At 38.7% G+C, this 19,649-nt stretch overlaps 2 protein-coding genes across 2 annotated transcripts; both read right to left on the reverse strand.

Annotated features, from left to right (window-relative positions):
- Positions 1–3,185: 3,185 nt before the first annotated feature.
- npc1l1 (NPC1-like 1) lies at positions 3,186–14,011 on the reverse strand. Its single transcript, XM_078952759.1, has 21 exons — positions 13,839–14,011; positions 12,148–12,309; positions 11,119–12,015; positions 10,730–11,023; positions 10,418–10,641; positions 10,231–10,331; positions 9,976–10,148; positions 9,556–9,684; positions 8,759–8,941; positions 8,566–8,680; positions 8,189–8,454; positions 7,993–8,082; positions 7,717–7,907; positions 6,169–6,296; positions 5,937–6,066; positions 5,806–5,861; positions 5,569–5,719; positions 5,256–5,487; positions 4,462–4,575; positions 4,176–4,338; positions 3,186–3,911 (listed from the first exon to the last, which is right to left on the reverse strand). Exons 1-21 carry the CDS (start codon positions 13,878–13,880, stop codon positions 3,697–3,699), a joined length of 4,056 nt encoding a protein of 1,351 aa, XP_078808885.1. The 5' UTR covers positions 13,881–14,011; the 3' UTR covers positions 3,186–3,696.
- Positions 14,012–17,444: 3,433 nt separating this feature from the next.
- Positions 17,445–19,458, reverse strand: nono (non-POU domain containing, octamer-binding). Its single transcript, XM_004072518.5, has one exon. It carries the CDS (start codon positions 19,028–19,030, stop codon positions 17,714–17,716), a length of 1,317 nt encoding a protein of 438 aa, XP_004072566.1. The 5' UTR covers positions 19,031–19,458; the 3' UTR covers positions 17,445–17,713.
- Positions 19,459–19,649: the final 191 nt, after the last annotated feature.

Raw genomic sequence — 19,649 nt, forward strand, 5'->3', positions numbered from 1 at the left:
CAAAGAAATAAATAGAAAGCATTCAACCCAGTATGACCACAATTCCTGATAGATGAACATAAAGAATAAAAAATTCAAGGTCCCATCCCACTGTTGAATTTAAAAAAAAAAGAAATTCAACTTTTGAGAAAAAACTCCAGAACATAACATTTGAGTCATTCTGCTGAAAAAAAGGGCACAAAAATGTGACGTTATGGTGAAATTTGCTAAAAATTAAGAAAAGATTCAACTTACTGAATGGATCTCGTACTCATTAAAACTAATTGTATAGCCATAGACACCTTAAGGGTGTAAAGGTTTTCTTGTGGTTCTAAATGTGCTTGAAAGGTTTTGTGTTCACTTTAATAATAATAATAATGGATTAGATTTAACTGCCCTTTTTCTTGGTGCTCAAAGCTCTTCCAATGTGTCCATTATTCATTCAGTCCTCATTCATACTTGGTGATGGTAGCTACTAATGTAGCCTCAGCTGCCCTTGGGCAGACTGACATCTTCTGTTTTCCCAGCCTGGCAAACACAAGGGAAGCTTTTGCTTTAGTGTCCACTTCTTCAACTCCTTCATCTTCTCTCATTTTAAATTCAGTGTCATTAAGTATGATGGGAGCATCACTCTTTTCATAATGATTTTTTTTCTGTGGTATTTTTAAGTTAAAAAATTAAAACACAGTTACACAGTTTATGTTGTGATCAATGGTGGCTGGGAGGTCTGTAATAGAGCTCATTCAGACGTTGAGATAAAGTTTTTAAATTGACCCAAAAGGAAATGAAAGCAGTCTTAAATTATCAGCCACATAAATTATTTATGTTTTTGGGAAAAATACATTTTGTTAATATCAAAATGCTAGTCAGGAATTATATTTTCTATTTTTATACATATATAATTTTAAATTGTCATGAGCTTTGCTCCTCAGCCAAAGAAAAATTAAACTGTCCTATTATCACAACAAAATTATTGCAGTCTTTCTCAGATGAGTTTGGTTAGTTTTCACTAATCATGTAAACTGTGTAAATAATATTTGTTAAATTATTCAAATTGAAATAAATAAATAAAAATCTAAAGAAACATTTTGTGAATATTCATTTTTTAATCTTAAAATCCTTCCAATTAGGTACAGTGGTACTTTGGTGCTGACTTGTAACTTGGTACTTTCCATTGAACGAGCATGCACTTGTTTTAGTAAAAGTGGAACAGTCAAAGGAAGAACCGTCTTTAATGGGGACTTCCAAAGGGAAACATGTCAGATTCTGAATGAAATATTTCAGGGGTGTCAGAATCCAGGCCTCAATGGGGCTGTGTCCATTTTCTAACCAACCTGCCATTGAAGCTCCCTGTTTAATAAACACACCTGATCCATGTAATCAGCATCCGATGATACAGGATTTCTGGAAAACCAGCAATGGACCAGCAATGTAAATGTTTTTGATCAAGACAGCTTTTCCTTTTTGGTTGTCACTATAATTTCATTTGGAAAAACACATTTCCACACTTTCAGTTTTGGCAAGTGGTGTAGCAGACTAACCATTGTGCCATCCTATGGGGTCCAGATGACCCGATCCTTACATTGTCATCCCTACCATGACAAAGGTGGATAAAGGTGAAGAGGATTTCATGTAATCCATGCACACCAGTGAAGATTAAAAAAAATCATTGAAGAAAGAAGGTTTAGCACACTGTTTTGTGGGGTCTAGATGACCCCATTCCCAATGTTAAAGTACCTAGGATAGCACAAGGGCTGAGAGCAACAACGCCACCTCGGGTACTGGGTCCGGGGAACCCAAAGGCGCTTTAACATGCCTGCAGACATAACATTAAAGAGAACTATAAACTCTGTTAAACCAGAAGAACGGCTGTTAATCAGCAGAAGAAGACATACCAACCTTGGACAATCGACAGATTATGGACCCTTTTTTATTTTAATTCACAGCATTACCTTATTATTAAAAAAAATGCTTAATCAATTATTGAAGATTGTTAAATTGATTGATTTCTCATGATATTACTTCACTCGGTCCAAAAATTGAAAGATTGAGTCGTGCTTTTTCCTAATGTAACATGATTTGCACATATTTTAACTTTTGATACTTAATACATTTTTGCTATGAAGGTTTTTGAAACCGCGTTATGTCTATTTTACTGATAAAGTATGATTTTTATTAATCATGTACATGATTTTTATAAGTAACATAATCTGCACATATTTTGGATAACAGATCTTCATTTGCCGTGTTGATGTCTAAAATAGTTATCTCTTACATAATAATTTAAGTAATTCATCTTTGTTATGTGCTTTATTGATGCCTAAGGATTCTTAATTTTGTCTGATAAAAGCTAGAAACCGGATAATGATAAATCTTGCAATAAAATGGTTACGGAAGAACAGGGATAATATAAATTTGCTTCATTTTTGATACCTTTGTATGAATAGACAACTGATGATTGTAATGTTTTTGTGTATTATTCTTTTGTGATTGCTTGAAATAAACCCTTTCAAATCAAATCAAATCAAAGAAAAAAAACACAGGCGCACAGATCATTTGTCAAAATGAGACCAAGATGTGGTACCAGTTAAAAATAATCTTATTAAAGCTAAAAATTAAAAAACAAGGGACACAATCACACGAGGGAGGGAAATTTGGGAAGGAAACCCTTCAAGGGCGCTGGAGCGCTGGGCCAACCCACGTGGAGGGGATTGGCAACCAAATAAATAAATAAAAACACACTCCACTCTGTTGCATGCACACATGTAGAAAAAAAGGAAACTAACCCTTGTGCTATCTTAGATGACCCCACCCTTGCATTGACGTGTTCTCTCTACCATGACAAAGGTGAATAAAGGTGGAAAGATTTCATGTAATCCATGGACACCAGTGAAGATCACAAATCATTGTAGAAAAATGGTTCACCGCACTGTCTAGTGGGTCTAGATGACCCAACTCCCAATGGTAAAGTGCCTAGGATAGCACAAGGGTTACATCTGTAGTACTAGTTTTACATTCCGTGAGAAAATTTGGAAACCAAAATGTATTCTTTACCTTTTCCGTGATTAAGCTTCCCAGAAGAATTCGTATCCTTTTCAATGAAAAAAAATCAAAGGGTTTTCATCATAATTCTGCTTGGAGCCTTTGTAAATGAACAACCAACTCCTCTCTGGACAGCTTGTGACTGGCAGAAAACATAGAAAGTGTGTTTTTATTTATGTATTTATTATTGCATCAGAGGCCCAGCTGGCACAAGGAGACAAAAAAAGCAGGCGCACCAGTCCCTTGTTAAACAGAAATAAATTTAGAGTAAACAAAAAAAAACTGCATTGGTGTGTATTTGTAACGTCTAATCACTCGTCATAAAAAAACTCCCATGACGACCATTTTAATGAAGACGAGTGCTTTTAAAGTAAACGTTTTTTTTTACATGGTCTGATTGCATTCTTTCTGCAGCATTTTACTGTTTAGGGAAAAGTCATGGAGTGTGTGTCACTTTAAAAAGTGCTATAATGAAATGTGTGTACAAATACAAAACAATTAAATCCAGTACAAAAACAGAAAACAAAATGACAATGTCCAGTATCATTCTGACAGCCTTTGCATTGTGATTGTTGCAATACTTCCACTAAAATAAAGCACTGTATCACTGTTATTGGTCCCTTGAGTCCATTTTTGATTGAGGTAAATATTTAACTCGATAACAGTTTTGGCACCTCATAAGCGCTCAATCTTCTCCTTTCTTTCTGCAGCTTCTGGAGGTTTTTTGTCGTCCCCTGAAGAACTTGTGGAGTTTGAGCTGGTTCCTGGGTTCGTTTCGTCGTTGTCCACATAGCTGATGTTGTCATATGCTTCTTTTACTCTTCTCATTGTGTCCTGACTTTGGTTAGCCCGCTGGGCCTGCAACAGGATGGCTTTATTCAGACCAGGACCTTAAAAAAAAAAAGAACCATTTTTTAAAAGTTATTAATAGATTGGATCCAGACGCTCAAAGCTCTTACAATATGTCCATTTTTCATTCACTCCTCTTTCATACTTGGTGATGGTAAGCTACTGATGTAGCCAATGCTGCCCTGGGGCAGACTGACAGAGGCGTGGCTGCCAGTACACGCCATCACCAGATATTCATATGCATACACACAACAGTGGAGCCACACTAGAAGCAGGGAAGACAGAGTGGGAATAAAGGTCCGTACCAAAATAAGTGAGGAGCACAGGGAGGAATATTAGTCCATGGGCCAACCCAAGAAGTGTAATGACCAGATTTAGGCGGAAGAAGAAAATCTGGATGAGTTGGGCCTTGGCAAAGGCCAAAACAAGGATGCCTGGCAGGTTAGTCATTGCAACACCAGCAAACACCTTTGAATAAAAAAAAGCAACAATACTGTCATTTGCAATCCAGAAAGCTTTTTGTAGTTCTTAAACGCAGACGACATCTATTACTCGTATTTTAGATTGAGTTCTGAATGAACTTGTACTTACTGCACTGCCCATGTTGGCTGTAGCCTCTGCAGCTCTTTCTACACGTGTGGGTTTAGTGCTGAGGGCGAAGGATCTGGTCATGTGAGACACAAACTCCACTGAAATTCCCACCGCCTACCAACAAATCAGAAGGCATGATGCAAGACACGTTATCAGGTGTGATCCATAGTTTGTGGTCTTAACTGAAGATTTCTTAACCGTACATTACCATTTGGATCATATTTAATACACACATTTCTCAGACCGCCTATCTTTCCACAAGAGCCAGTAGAAGGGCTTTTCCTGCTCATTTCAAAATGGCTGCTTCCATGAAATTTCTAAAAAAATTTGGTGGAAAAGTTTGGCAAATTTTCGAAACTTTGTGGTGAGACTAAATCGTCTATTGTTAAAATTGTTTACTTGCTGCATTGAAAGAATGCAACATTTGCTGATAATTAATCTTATTGTTAAAAACATGTGGATCAAATTTGAGAAAGTGGATAAACAAGGTGCATTTTTCCGTCTTAAACTAACATTGTTGTGAGCAAAAACTTACTAAATCCCCCAACGTCTCATAACTGATACTATCTATATTTCATTAAAACACTGCAAGTTTTAGGGGAGATTTCATCAAAGGGTTTAAAAACACAAATTCCAAACAATTTAAATTCACTGTCAATTATTTAATGTAGTAGCGTTAATAAAAGTGCCAATCTCGTCCTATGTGAATCAATAGTGACGGTTAAAAGGACCACAAGACATTTGAGTACTGTATCCAAACTAGATGTAATGGAAAGACAAGGCTTTTTTCTCACCGTCACCAGATTGATCAGGGACACTGCATTGTAGTCAATGCTCCACAAAGTCATGACCCCAACTGTGTCCACAACAATCATGATTATAGTGATCAGGTTGAGCAGGCCAGAGAGCAGGTCTAAACCCAGCAGAAGGCAGCACACCACGAAAGTTGGCAATAGACACATGGAGATGTTGAAGAGTCCCTCTGGCACAATGGTCAGATACTGCTCATAAAACACATTAGTCAGCCTGAAAAAAAAGTTTAAGAGACACAATTAGTGTTTGAAGGAGGAGAAGGAATCCCTTTTGAGGAAAGATCAGGATACGTACGTGTAAGTGAACACTTCAAAGTCTGGAGATGTCCCTGGTACTTTCCTCATGGCCTCTGTGATGCTGCTGGCCAGCTCTCTGCCCTTCTGCAGGGCAGCAGTGTACTCCTGAGAGTTGGTCAGAGTTGTGTGGTAAGCCATGAACCGAGAGGCTGCAATGACCAGAAAAGTGAGTTCATTCACAGGCTTCTTATTCATCACATCCCCGGCTGCCTTGACTGGGCTGGAAATTGCTCACCTATTATTTCTCCCCCGCCATCTATTACTACCGATGTGTCGTAAGCTCCGAGACCCCTGTTGAATGATACAATCCACCATGAAGCCATTGATTGTGTGGGGTGTCTGCATGTGTGGGGCTATCATACACACCCTTTGGAGCACTGCAGATCAGGTCTGTTACCCAGGAAGTCAGGGAGGAAGCGGTTGAACAGTTCTACACTGGGCCTGATGGCACTGGTTGCAGAAGCGTTCATACATTTGCGCCCACATAAGAGAGAACCTAATGTTGCATTTGACAAAAGAGGAGGTTTTCATGAAGTGAGACTTGGGATTTTCCTATTTTTTTAGCTTAGAATGTCCTTTACTGAACCAGAATCCTCACTTATGTTTGCTGGACAGAACTCCCCTTGGTTTGGACCGAGGGTGTAGAGTCGACAACATCTGGATCCAGGGTTCAACCAGTCAATGAAATCGTCCACCCAAGAATTAGCAGGAATTGCAATGTAGGATCTGAAGAGCACAACATAAGACGACACCATTAAAGCACAAACTAGTTTGTACTTATTTAGCTTGGGTTCTTTTTTCATAAGAAATAATTTATGGAGGCACCAAATACAGAGATTAGACAAAGGCATTGGTATAAATATCGATAATTTATTGAAACTGAAATTAAACTTAGTTAATTTTCCTTAATGCTCTTTATGGACAGTAAAAACTGTTTAAATGTCAGAAAAGTTTAGACAAAGTTTAATATTAGCTGATTAGTAATATTACCCCCATGATCCACTCTATTCACATTGTCAGCATAAGTATTTTTTAGTTAAGAAAGCTAAAAAAACATGATAAGTAAAGATATTTTATAATATTTTGTCAGTAACAGATATTTTCAAAGATATATTAAAAAAACAAATCCAATCAGATTAATTTAATCTCTGTCAGTTACTTTTATCAAGACAGGATTTATGAGTGCTCAAATTATATTACTGGAAACGAAGGAGTTTTTTGGTAAACAACTTTTCTCTAATGTAATTCCCTGTGCGTTTTAGTATCAAACAAGTATGTAAACAGAATGATGTATCCAAGCAACGTGTTGTATAACAATGTTCCTTTTTGAGCCAAGGTTTCCTAAATTCTGTCATTAGCATCACTTGAACGGCAAAGATATTTTTTGTTGCTTTACTTACAGATAAATGCATAAAGTGAGGCAAAATTATCAGAACCTTTTGGATGTTTGTTCATTTTTCCAGGACTGTTCATTTTGAGAATTATTTAAGCTCTTGGGTTTATTATTAACCAGTCTGATCCGTCTGTATGTTAGAGGTTGCGACTATCAGCAGGTTCAAGGACCTGTTCAGGAAAAGCTTTGATAAAGTGGTAGACGCCATCCTAGGATGGCGTTTGGGTGGGTCTGTCTGGATCGAGCTTGCTCTCCAGTACAGACGACCTTTGCTAAAGGACTAGCAGAAAGAGGCATTGCTTTGTTTTGATTTTAAGGCTGAAGAAATTGGGATACTGAGACTTGATGAGGGAATTGAGAAGCACAAGCAACATGTACACTGAATAAGCAAGCTATTTAATGAAGACTCTGCAAGGAGAAATACATTTGGGTACTTTTTTCATCTTAGGTTGAAAAGCAGTCAACTGGACTTGGCTATTCTTCTCCTAAAGGCTTCCATAAAGACTGAATCTGTCTTCACTGGAATCCTCCTAAGTCAATGAGAGTCTACACAAACACATTTGGGTATTCTGCCTTTTAATTTTTTATTCTTAAACTGTAATATTATTTTATTTTAGTTCCCTTTGCCACATCTACATTGGAAATAAAGTTAAAAAAACTCTTTAGTGGCATATGCTTATAAACGAAAGGTTTGATAAAGGTTCCGCTTTATCGTCTTCTAATCAGATTTGATAAGTTAACACTGTCACTTACAAGTCAGGGAAGTTAGTAGCGTACTGGATCTTCTGCGTGAGAGAGAACTGATCACAGCCCACACTGGAACACACAGCATTCATGCCCTCCTCACTGGTGAAGTTGAAGCCTCTCTTTGTCACAAAGTAAACTGGAACGCCAACTTCAAAGTACTTGTGCAGGTAACTGAAATAGCGCAGCATGTACGAGTCCTAAAATGAAATTAAAATAAATATTTGTTTGTGGAAATTGCTCAAATTAATTTGATGAATCAGAGGTCAACGGTCTCATACTTACTGTCGGCATAGCAAGCTCCTGGTCCAGACCCACTTTCACATGCAACATGAGGAATATGGACGCGCAGAACATTAGGATGAACACCACCATCTACAAAACCCAAAGTTGAGTTATTCCACAAAATGTCCAGGTGGTACACATATGACCTGATGTTTTTCAGCAGGAAGTATTTTCGCTCAAAGTTTAGAAGGTTTACCACAAAGATCCTTGTGTAACGATTCAACAGGGCCGGGGCGTAGTATTTCCTCATTAGGGGCAGCAGAAAGCCCTCATTTGGCTTGTTGGAGTGCTTGGCTGACACGGAAACACAACAGAAGAGTTCACAGCGGTTCTTGACCTGGCGCCGAGCATCAAGGGACAAAAGTGCAACAAAAGCTGTCATCTGCAGGGCGAAGTCCATAAGCACGGCCAAAGCAGCATATAGAGCGAAGGACCTCACTGCTGGCATGGTAGATAGGGCCCCTGATGACACAAAACAGAGCTAATCGGATGTGAACTTCCAACTACAACCCCTTTTTTTTTTTTTTTACAGTGGATTGGTTTTTCTTTGTAAATATCGATTCAAAGTTGTACCTAAAAAGAAGCAAACAGACTCTGAAAGGCTGCAGAGGAGCATGCTGGGAGCTACATGTCCAAGCACTCGACCAATGTGCTGCTCCCGAGTCTCTCCAGCTCTCCTTACATCTCTCTGGAATTCAAAAAGATGAGGTCACTAAAGCGATCATTTTAGTCACTGTTATTGTGCACATGCTCTGCACACAGATACCTGGTACTCCAAAACAAAGATGAAGATGTTGTCAGCTCCAACAGCAAGCACAAGGAAAGGCACCACCTGCAAGATGACCAGTGAAGACGGAATGCCAATCCACGAGTAGAAACCCATGGAAGCCAGGACCGAACAGCCGACCACCAGGATTCCACCCAGACCCACCAAAAACTTGGAGTCCACCTATGGGACAAAGAGACGACCCTCAAAAATGTACACTGCACTCCGTTGTGCCTTCCACGTGGCACATGCGTATGGCCAAAAAGCTTAAAGTACAAGCTCTGCAATCGAGAGGAGCTGATGCTGTGGTGGCTTCTGCTAATCGCAGATTCCAAAGAAAGATAAACACGAAAATGATAAGCACCCTTTCATCAAAACGTGAGAACAAAGGGTGTAAAATTCTATTTCTAGAGTTATAAGGGAAGTTCTGAAGTTTTTAATCCAAACAAATAAATTACCATTATTTTATCTCCAGAAATTGAAGGAAATATAAAAAGAATCTCTGTTTAAACTTTATATTTTGTACTCCCTGAAAGTCATCACATGCTTTAGCATCAGCCTTCTTGCTGACAAAACTCAGTTTTCTTTCATCTTTTTTTTCAGAATTAAGAGCTTGCCTGGTTTATTAAAACTTCTCCTTCAGAGAGCACAAAAGAACATTTTTTTCAAACTTCACTTCACTTCTGAGCTAATAACAAAAAGGACAATAAATCAACCTGTGAGGGGGTAAAAGCGACATTGGATGTGATGTACCGAAGATTAAAAAAGTTAAGCATTCCTCAGGAAAAAAAGCTCACCAGTAAGCGTTTGCATGAAGAGTACTCTCCCAGAGCCACAGCGATGTACACAAAGATTACAAGATAGCTGATCATGAAGATGGGAATGTCTTCTGCCGTTGTTCGATTGATCTCATCCTCTAGAGACCTCTGTCAAACAAAAAGTCATAAAAAATGTGAATGAATTGAAGGAATGGAGACTGAAGAAATCAGAAAATGTGTCAATGAGGCAAAGACAAACTGGTCAATTTCACAGTTTTGCAATGTAGGAGACAAGCTTGTCAGTTTTACATCAAACCTTTATCATTTGCTTGTTTGATATAAAATCACAGACAATGGAGAATTCCTTTCTGGTTTTAACTTTAGCAAACACAAAATGCATCGGATTTTTCCTTTTGAGCAAGAAGATTTGTGGAAACAATGCCTTCTGGGATCCTGTACCTCTGCCATGTAGGCAAACGTGAAGTTTGTTGCTGGGTTTTTCTGATAATCCTGGACAATTTTAAGAAACTCCTTCTCCCACTGCAAAGCCACTTTAAACTTGGGATCCTCACGAGGAAAGTTGTTCAGGGAGAATGTTAGGATGAGAGCCTCTGCATTGGTGTAGTCATCATCTTGAAAGAGGAGGAACACACTATGTAAGAGAAGGGAATTTTGTGAATGAGCAAAAAAGGACTTCATCAGGGAGTCACTCACCTTCATAACCTCCCACAGCCAGAAAGGTAAAGACCGGCGCTCCGTAGTCGGCCATGCAGCTCATTCCCAAAGCAGTGATGTCTTTGAAGGACAGCGGGGAGCTTGGGAAGAGGTGGAAGGAGTGTAGGTTATGCCACTAAAGGAGAACAGCTGCAGATAAGTCACTGCTATCTGAATGAGAACCTACTTCAGGCAGTAGATTAGGTGGTCTCTCCAGTCCACCTCTTTGGTCACCCCTAACTCTGTCATATTTGCTTTGGCGTTGATGTTTTCCAGGCTGTTTTGGAAGTACTGTGGCAGGCTGTTGACTGCGCAGTCGGTCAGGGAAGGATTGGACGGGTTTAGTGGAGCGTAGCACACATCCTTCAGAGATGCTGTGCGATTGAGATCCTCAGACCAGAATTCAATTTGCTAAAAATTGCCAAAAAGAGAACAAAAGAGTGTAAATACATATTCACATGTTTTTAATCATTGTCAGAGCTAACTATATGGTCATCACCTGTATTTTTTGCTGGAGCTCCAGCAGCTGGATGATGAGATCTTTGGAAACAATCCCACTGAAATTCTGTTTTCCAAATAGCAGAGAGTCATAAATGCTCCCTTTTTTGTCCGGGGCCGTTAAGATCAGCTGGTTTGTCCTGAAGAACGGGCCAAAGTGCTTGTCATGAAAGTCCTTCTCCTGGCGGGCCTGACTATTTGGAGCAGACCATAGCTCAACTGGATCCGTTGTGAGCTCAATGGACTTAAGGCCAACAGAGAGGACAGCAACAACTACTGCTGAGAAGAGGAGCACCTTCAAAAAAGACAAAATATTCACAAATGAAAAAACTGTATCCTGCATTTCATGATTTGCAGCTAGAAGTTTTTTATTTTTATTCATTTTTTTACCGTGAGGGGATACGAGGCCATCAAGGTTCCCCAACGTTGAAACAGTGAACTCAGGAAATCTTGAGCTACCAGGCTGGTCTTGTTAGCACATGTCACCTCTGAAGGATGAATCTTTCTTTGAAAGATGTCTTTAGTTTTGTCCTTTCTTTTTCCGCCTCCCTGATCTTTTTTTTTTTTAGAGCTCATCCGGAAAGAAACAAATACATACAGCAAGAAGGCGCATATCAGAACGCATGATAAAATGATAGAAATGAGAAGGAATCCATCCATCCCGGCCAATCTGAAAGGTGCTGGAGGGGGCGGAGGAGGAGGCAGACTCGGACAGGAGTCTTTGCAGTCCTGACAGGAGCAGGGCTCGGATCCTGATGGTGTGACCTCGTTGCACTTTAAAGCTTGCCCGTTGTAAGGAATCACACCCTCAGGCAGCCCTGTGGTGTCATGACCCTTTATCAGATGGAAGTCGATGTCTAAAGGAGCCAACCCGTTACTGGAGTCACCCTGAAAGTCGTACCAGCGCTGAGGGGTGCACAGGGTGGCCCCATACCGACCACACATGGTAGAGATGGCAAAGCCTCCTGTTGCTGGTAGCCGGACATTTTTACAAGACTGGAAAGCCGTCTCTGCGAATTGATTGTTGATGTATGCGCTGTAGGCCACAACCGCATCCTTTGGCTGGCCCAAATAGGTGACATTCATAACTTTGGTGACTTTGACTGCCACTGTCTGGTTAGGGCTGCAGGTGGCCATGCAGTGCATGTGGGCAAAGTTCTCCGCACACGAAGGACAGCGGTTCAGCACACCTTTGGACAGGGACAGGCTCCTCTCCAGAGATGTAAGCTGTCCAAGGGAGCAGCAGCCGTATGTGTTTTCCTCTCCTTGGTCCAACATGGGACACACCTGCAGCAAGAGCAGCTTTTACTATACAGTAGGTCAAACCGAAACAGTAGCAACTTTGCAAGTATTACTTTTACGTTAAATCTCACTTCCCTTTTTATGTTAATTTTTGTGATACAATAATAAACAACAAACCTCCTTGAACCTCCTGTAGTGTTCACCTGTGAGGTGTCGGGCTGGGCTGTAGTTCAGACATGGGACGATAGGAGGAATGAGAGTGTCCCCTAAGGATGGGTTACGACCACACTCATCGTAGAAAGCACAAAATCCAGGCTGATGTTGGGCCTCTGACAGCATCTGTGTCATAGAAAGAGCCAACATAAGTAAATATGTATCTCTGGGTATCTGTATAAAATCACTTAAATGAATTTGGTTTCATAAACATGTTTATTTGTACATTTTTATTCTAAAGTCATCTTTTTTGGTTGTGAAAAACTAGTCATTTAAAGTGCACAAAGGTAACTTTCAGTTATAAATTAATAAGCTAATACATTAAAGCAATACATAGATTTTGGTATTAGAAAATTTCAATAAATTACTCAAAATAACATTTTTTTCATGTGTTTGTTGACTTTATATTACATTTTCCAAGAGGGTATCACTTTGATTTTTTTAACTCATCTCTGGAAACTACGAGGGTCTTGACATAAATCCAACTTGTTCATATATTACTTCAGTAAAAGCAGCATTTCTAAACAATATTTAAATTCAATGCAAAGTTAAAAAATGCACAAAAAGACAAAAAAAGTTACAAATTAATGGACAAATAACTAAGAAAATATTTTTCAACCACACATTGAGCATGACAATTAATTTAGATTGTGCTTTTTTATACATTAATGAAATGTCAAGATTTTTATTTGGTATTTTATTTATCAAATAGTGAAATCCAGTTTAGGGCCTCAATGTTTGACATTAAATAGGAAATGCAGGTAAAAAAACTAATGTCAATGTTAAAACCATTATCCTGGTTTAAAAACTACAAAAACGAACAAAGATAAACAATTATAATGTAGAACTAATATCAAACGAATACACTTCAGGTATATGCACATGTTTATATTTACTACAAATATTTCTTTCCTTCTGAATCGAATTACTTCCTGTCCATCTTCATACATTTTCTCCTTTTTGTTCATTAGCTATCTTGCAAAGCTGCAAATCCTGGACTTTGCAACGCTTCATTGAGAAGCTGAAACTACAGGAAATGCTTTGGTGAGCCGTCACTTCAGAATATTGCCAGTCTAAACACTTTTCTAACTTTGACTTTGGACACAAAGATGAGATAAAGCCTCAACATCTCGTTTTTGAGTTCACATTTTTCATTAGATGATCATTCTGGACAAAACCGAATTAAATTGAAAAACACAAGTGAACTTCTTCAGCGATTTTTTTTTACCACACATTTATTTTTCAGCCCTATTTCCTTTCAATACTCTTTTTGTGTTTAATACCAACCTATAAAATTGTTTATACATTTTTTAAAATCTTTGTTTTACTGAAGTACTAACTTGATTTTAATGTGTAAAAATCTTCCTGTGTATGTATAGTAAGTTTTAAAATCACCTAAAAAGACATTGATGATTAATTTACTCTTCATTTTAACACACACAAGACCAGAACGAGTAGCTTTTTTGCACTTGAGGAGTTTTACAGGAAATAGATTCCTGTAAATAAATAAATGTGCTAAATCAAGACTTTATTACTAATAAAAGACTGAAGATACAAAGCTAGAGGAACCCACTGTAGTTAATAAACTGATTTTATTTTAGAAAAAGACCTAATAAAGGTACATGTATTTCAGAAGAGGTTTCAGAGGTACTCACCACTAAAGCCAGGACAGTGACTGCGGCCATAAGGTCCTTCATGATTCCTGAGGGTCCTCTGGGTTCTTGAAGTTTATATGAATCACTGCAAGACACATTTGGTTTAATTACCGGACGGCAAACAACCCTCTCCCTCCTATCCTCCTTCTGTGGCTGGGAGGAAAAAACACCTCCACAGGTACGTCAGTGCTGCCTTTTCTGGGGTGATGCGGCTCCCAGCCAATTGCAGCTGTGATGGATCAATTTGTCGGTTAGATTATTAACAGGGAGCAATTATGACACTGCATAGTTGCTAGGGTGGTTCAAAGCAGCTCGGTTAAAACACTGGGGGAATCCAAACGTATCAGCCACTCCTCTTTATTCACTGTGATCAACAAGTAATAAAGTCTTACAAACTTGTATAGCAGTTTCATGTTGAGACTCTGCTGAAACTCTGAGATCATACATGAAATTCAGAGCATACTGCGGACATGACCTGTTAGTGGGCCACATGCACTGTGTTTGTCTAAAAATATACCTTTATATTACTTTTTGTCCAAAAGGATATTTTCCTGAACCCATCATACAGCGGTTTGCAGGATTACTTCCCCGTGTTTAAAATCAACCTTGATCCAGGACTGAATGTTGTTATCTTAAGTCAAGGTCTCTGTGACGTAAAAACTGACTATTTGGGTATCTTAGGATCCCAAGTTCAAGCAGGTTGTTGCTTACTTCTGCACGAACATCTGATAGGCAGATAAATAGAGATGTGAAGAAAGACAAGAAAAAATGGAGCTGATATGGGGATGTTTATTGTTCTTTTGATAAATCCATAAAACTTATCAACACAACAAAGTCTGCAGAAAGCTGACAGTTGACATTTGAATTTGGGCAGAAATTTGAATCAGGGAAAAAGGTGGGAAAATGTAAGATAAAAAGCAAGACTGGAACTTTTGCCAGTCCTGTGTTTGCATACTGCTTTTGTTTATTTTCATTAGCTCAATATTTCTGAAATAATCATTGCAACAATACGAGAGTAATACTTTAAACATTTTCCCCACTATCCTTTTTTGGGGGAGGGATTCCAAATACTCTTTTTTTTTTAAAGTTATGCACTACTTCTTGTTTTGTTTGTCTGTTTCCTTGACAAGTAGATAATAATTTTCCACTCCTTGATGGTGACTGTTATCTTAACTTACGGAAAGGTTCTGCCCTTTCATAAAAATCTGCCCACATTTGATTTGTTTGCGGGAGAAATAACATTCAAGCAATTCAGATTTTATGCAAATGCTTGTTCAGGAAGTCAGATTTATTTTTTTATTCTAAAACAGAGACAGCTTTTCAAAGTAAAATGTTTTCTTATTTTTTTCATTACTAATTTGTCTTATGGATGTAATCTTCAACAGTTTATAAAATTATTTTTTGTTAAAATTATGGATTTTTAAACAGAGGACTTGTAACAAATTGAACCAATTTATGAAAAAACAGACTTTTAATTTTGAGTCACACTCATTCTCTTGTATTTGTTTTTCCTTTTCAGTCTTGAATAACACAATCATTGATCATTTAATAGTTTTAATGAGCCAAGAAAGAAGGAAAGACAAAAATAATAAAGACAGACAGGAAGAAAGAAATAAACAAGAAAGAGAGAGAAAACATTTAAGACTTATATGGTCAGGATTTTGTCCTTCAGACGCCATTTTCAGCTTTGAGTGAAAACAATTGCATGAATTTTCAGCTTTCCTTTTTTGTTCTAAAACAAATTTTTTTTTGTTTAGGTGGTATTTTCCTTTGGAGTAGATCATATTTTGCTAATATTCTTCAAGCACAGTATTTAGCAGTTGGATTTAGTGGCAGACTTACTGCAGATTTGTCCTTAAAATTATTGTGCAAGAGACAAATGGGAACTTTGAAGGCTTATAGACGACATCATTTCATTTTTTGAGTGGAATACTGACTGAGAGAAATACTACCTAAACACATTTTTATTCTCATTTTGTCTCCCTCAAAAAGATCTTTCTATTTGATACTTAATCGACACAACCACAATACACTAAAAAATAATGACATTCGTTTTCCACGAAATAAAATCGATAATCCCTTTTCCTTTTAGTGAGTAAAGCAATAAAAATTTGATTTTCATTCATTTACATGTTAAGAAAACATACAAAACATAAGGAAGCATCCACTAATTTTACCCTGAAATCTATTAACTTGTTATGATATTGTATTTGACTGCACCACATTTTGGTCTTAAAGCTTGGAATAATCATAAAGAGTATTTGTTTATTAAATGTGAAATATCAATTGACCCTTGTGCTATCCTAGGCACTTTAACATTGGGAGTTGGGTCATCTAGACCCACTAGACAGTGTGCTAAACCTTTTTTCTTCAATGATTTGTGAACCTCACTGGTGTCCATGGATTACATGAACTCTTTCCACCTTTATCCACCTTTGTCAAGGTCAATTAATGGTGGGGTCATCTAAGATAACACAAGGGTTAAAAAACATTTTCTAAGGCTTTCATATTTTTTCTGCACTAAATAGCACTGGAAGCCAAATGCATGGGAAATTATCATTTTAAAGCAGAAAATTTAGAACACGCTCATGAATTCATTGAGGCGGCAAGATTAATTTACAAAACTATTTTAACAGATGCTGTTTCTGTTTTTTTAAACCAAACTATAAAAAACTAATTTAAACAAACATCTGTGATGCATGACACCTTCATAGCCTGCATACCCTGCACGCTTTTCTAGAGTAAGATTTTCCAAATTGACACGATTGTCAAACAGAATGAGGGGATGAGAAACCTGAGGAGAAAGCTTACCTTGTGTCCTGCAGGGCACAAAGTGCAGACTTCACAGCGTACATTTCCAGAGAACACTTGCACGTTTGTTATCATCAAATTGTTATCAACCTATATTTATGATGTACTTGCAGGATAGTTGAAGAAGCTACTTTTTTTCAGTTCTTGGGGTCTGATAAGAAAAAATGATAATTTTGTTATCAGATGACACCTGTCCAGCAAGCGCATACAAGCTAGCAAGCAAAAATCATCTGTTTGAATTTTGACTTTGAAAATCAAAATCATCTTACGTAGTTCCTCTTGTTAGTTTTGACCACTGGTTTGCTCAAGTTTCCAAATCTTCAATGTGAAACACCTTTATTTTTTTTCATTGTGGATTTCTTCAGTCATAAATCTCATTGAATTGTTTTGCAAAATTGAAAAATTTGTGTCCCACTTCCTTAGTAGCTAATAAATAACCAGTTAAATTCATTCATATGGAGTTTTCATAGCTTCTACATTTATATTTACCATCTTCTTTACTGTAGCAAACCACTGGATTACCAGTTCAGTGTTCTTCACTCTGTACATAAATCTGCACGGAATCCTTCAGGTTATGTTGAGGATCATGTACCGAATGAGATCAAATACTTGCACTGGTGCCATCAGATATTGTTTTGTGAATGGATGAACAGGCTGGATGTGAAGTATTTGCTTCTGTGTTTATGACACTTCATCGGGCCACCGTTGAAAATAAGAATGCTGTTGTTAATCTGTTTTGCCTGGATCAATGAAGGTTGGATAAATAAATCATAAGTTTATTATAATGAGACAATGTTTTTTTTAAGGAATCATGACTTTATTCCAGAAAAGTTGACATATTTAGGACAAAGAAACATTTTCCATCTCTATCTAGTGAATGTAAGAAACAATTGAAAATGCATGGCTCATTTGGAGTTATGACATATTAGTACTAAAATAAAATGAAAAGGACAAATAAAAACGGTAGAAAAAAAAACACATGCACATTTCAAAGTCCAAAAGTAACACTTTCTACCCAAAATGGAAAATTACAGTGAGCATAGTAAGACAAGGGAAGAAGCTCTTCAAAATCTCCGCTGCTTGTTATAGTCTCCAGGCCCCGGAAGGCCTCGGGGGAAGCCGCTCTGTCCTCCTACAGGCATGTTGTTTGCTGGACCTGCCATCATCGGAGCGCTATCTGTAGCCATAGCAGCAGCATTGGCAGGTCCAGAATTCCCACCTAGGGAATTTCTGTTCATGCCCAACCCGTGACCACCCATGTGCATCATCATATCTTGTTCTCTGTTTTCAGAAAAGTTGGTTCTGAAACCCTCCTGCTGCCTCTTCATCATCTCCTCGTTGCGCATCCTCATCTCCTCCTCCCTCCGCCGGCGTTCCTCCTCCTGCCGGAGCTCCGCTTGCTTCCTCTTCTGCACCTCTTGGTTGTGGAGCTCTTCCATCCGGCGCAGCTCCTCCTGCCGCCTCAGCAGGTCTTGCCTCATCAGCATCACTTGATGCTCGTGTCTGGCTGCCTCCATCTCAGCCTCCAGCTTCTCTTGAGCTTCTTTCATGTTGCGGTCCACCATCTCGTACTGCTGCTTCTCCATCTCCATCAGGGCTTTCCAACGCATTGCATATTCATACTCAAAGGAGCCCGGCTGAGCAAAACGCGGTGGCTGCTCCCGTTCTTTGTGATACTGTTGGTTCTTGTTGATCAACTTCTCGGTCAGTCCTTCATCTTCGTCGAACTGTTCCATGGGCTCCACTGTAATGGGTCGGGGGAAGGCTGTGAGAAGATAGGCACCATCATTGCATTTATCCAGAGCCTTCCTGGCTGCGGGCTTTGAGGTGAACTCGACGATGCCTTTCCCCGTGGGCCTCCCCCTGTCATCCACAATCACCACCGCCCTCTCCACCTGCCCGAAAATAGCGAAAGCTTCTTCCAGGAGATCGTTGGAGGCAAACTCTGGTAAATTCTTTACACTCAAAGCGGCACCGTGCGTAGCAAACTTGACTCGGATAGGTCTGCCCCTGAATACATGATCATCCAGCTCGGCTCTGGCGATCTCAGCTATGATCCTGGTTTCCAGGCGGATGAAGCCGAAGCCTCTTTCTTTGTTAATAAAAATCTCACTGGCTTTACCATACTTTGCAAACAGCTTCTCCAGGTCATCTTCTGTGACGCCTGTGGGTAGGTTTCCCACAAACAGCCTGCTCCGCTGTGTGAAGGTCTTTTCTCCGGGTTTCCTGAAGCTCTGCAGGTCCATGGTTAAGGCCGCGTTGGGGTTGGTCTGCTCGCTGGTCTCCGGCTGTTGGCCATTGCTATTAGGTCCTTCGGTTTTGAAGTATTCCCCCTGGCGGTTGTGGCCGTGGTTATGCTGAGGGCCTCTGTTTCCTTGCATTATTTGACAAAGAAGTCAAAAAATCTGGTAAAGTGTGCTTTGAAAAGCAGTACAAGGGGCTAACAATGTCGTACAAAGAGTAACAAAAATGGCGACACGGTGCGCTGCTCTGACGGTTGTGTGACGTCACATGTAGGCGACATCTACTTAAAATTTCCTGACGGCATCTTTGTAAGACGATTTCTCTTAGAGTTTAAACCCCTGGCTCATTTTTATTTCTATTCTTATTCTTCTGTTTGTTAAATATGTGTATTTGATATTTGCAGTTGTGTTTTTATTGCATACCTAAAAGTATATCCTTGTAAAATGGCATATTGTGCAATAAAGTTTATTTAAAAAAATATTTGTAAAACGATTACATTCACGTTTTCTTTTAAAATGTTATTTTCATACCGTTTTTTAAACAAACAAGCAAACAAATAAACAATCAAAAACATTAATTAGATAAACGATATGCTGGAAAGACATAACTAACGTCTCGCGAGACTTCCCGATAAAAGCTTTAGCGGGCTATTCCGCGGGAACTGCGCTTTTTCTTAAAACATCTAAAAGGACTTCCCGTTTAAGGTATTGTTGTTCTACTTTTGTTATTTGTAGGGAAATGAGTCAGTGACATAAT

The sequence above is a fragment of the Oryzias latipes genome, chromosome 9 (assembly GCF_053564925.1).
Source record: "Oryzias latipes strain Hd-rR chromosome 9, Olatipes_Hd-rR_3.1".
NCBI lineage: Eukaryota > Metazoa > Chordata > Actinopteri > Beloniformes > Adrianichthyidae > Oryzias > Oryzias latipes.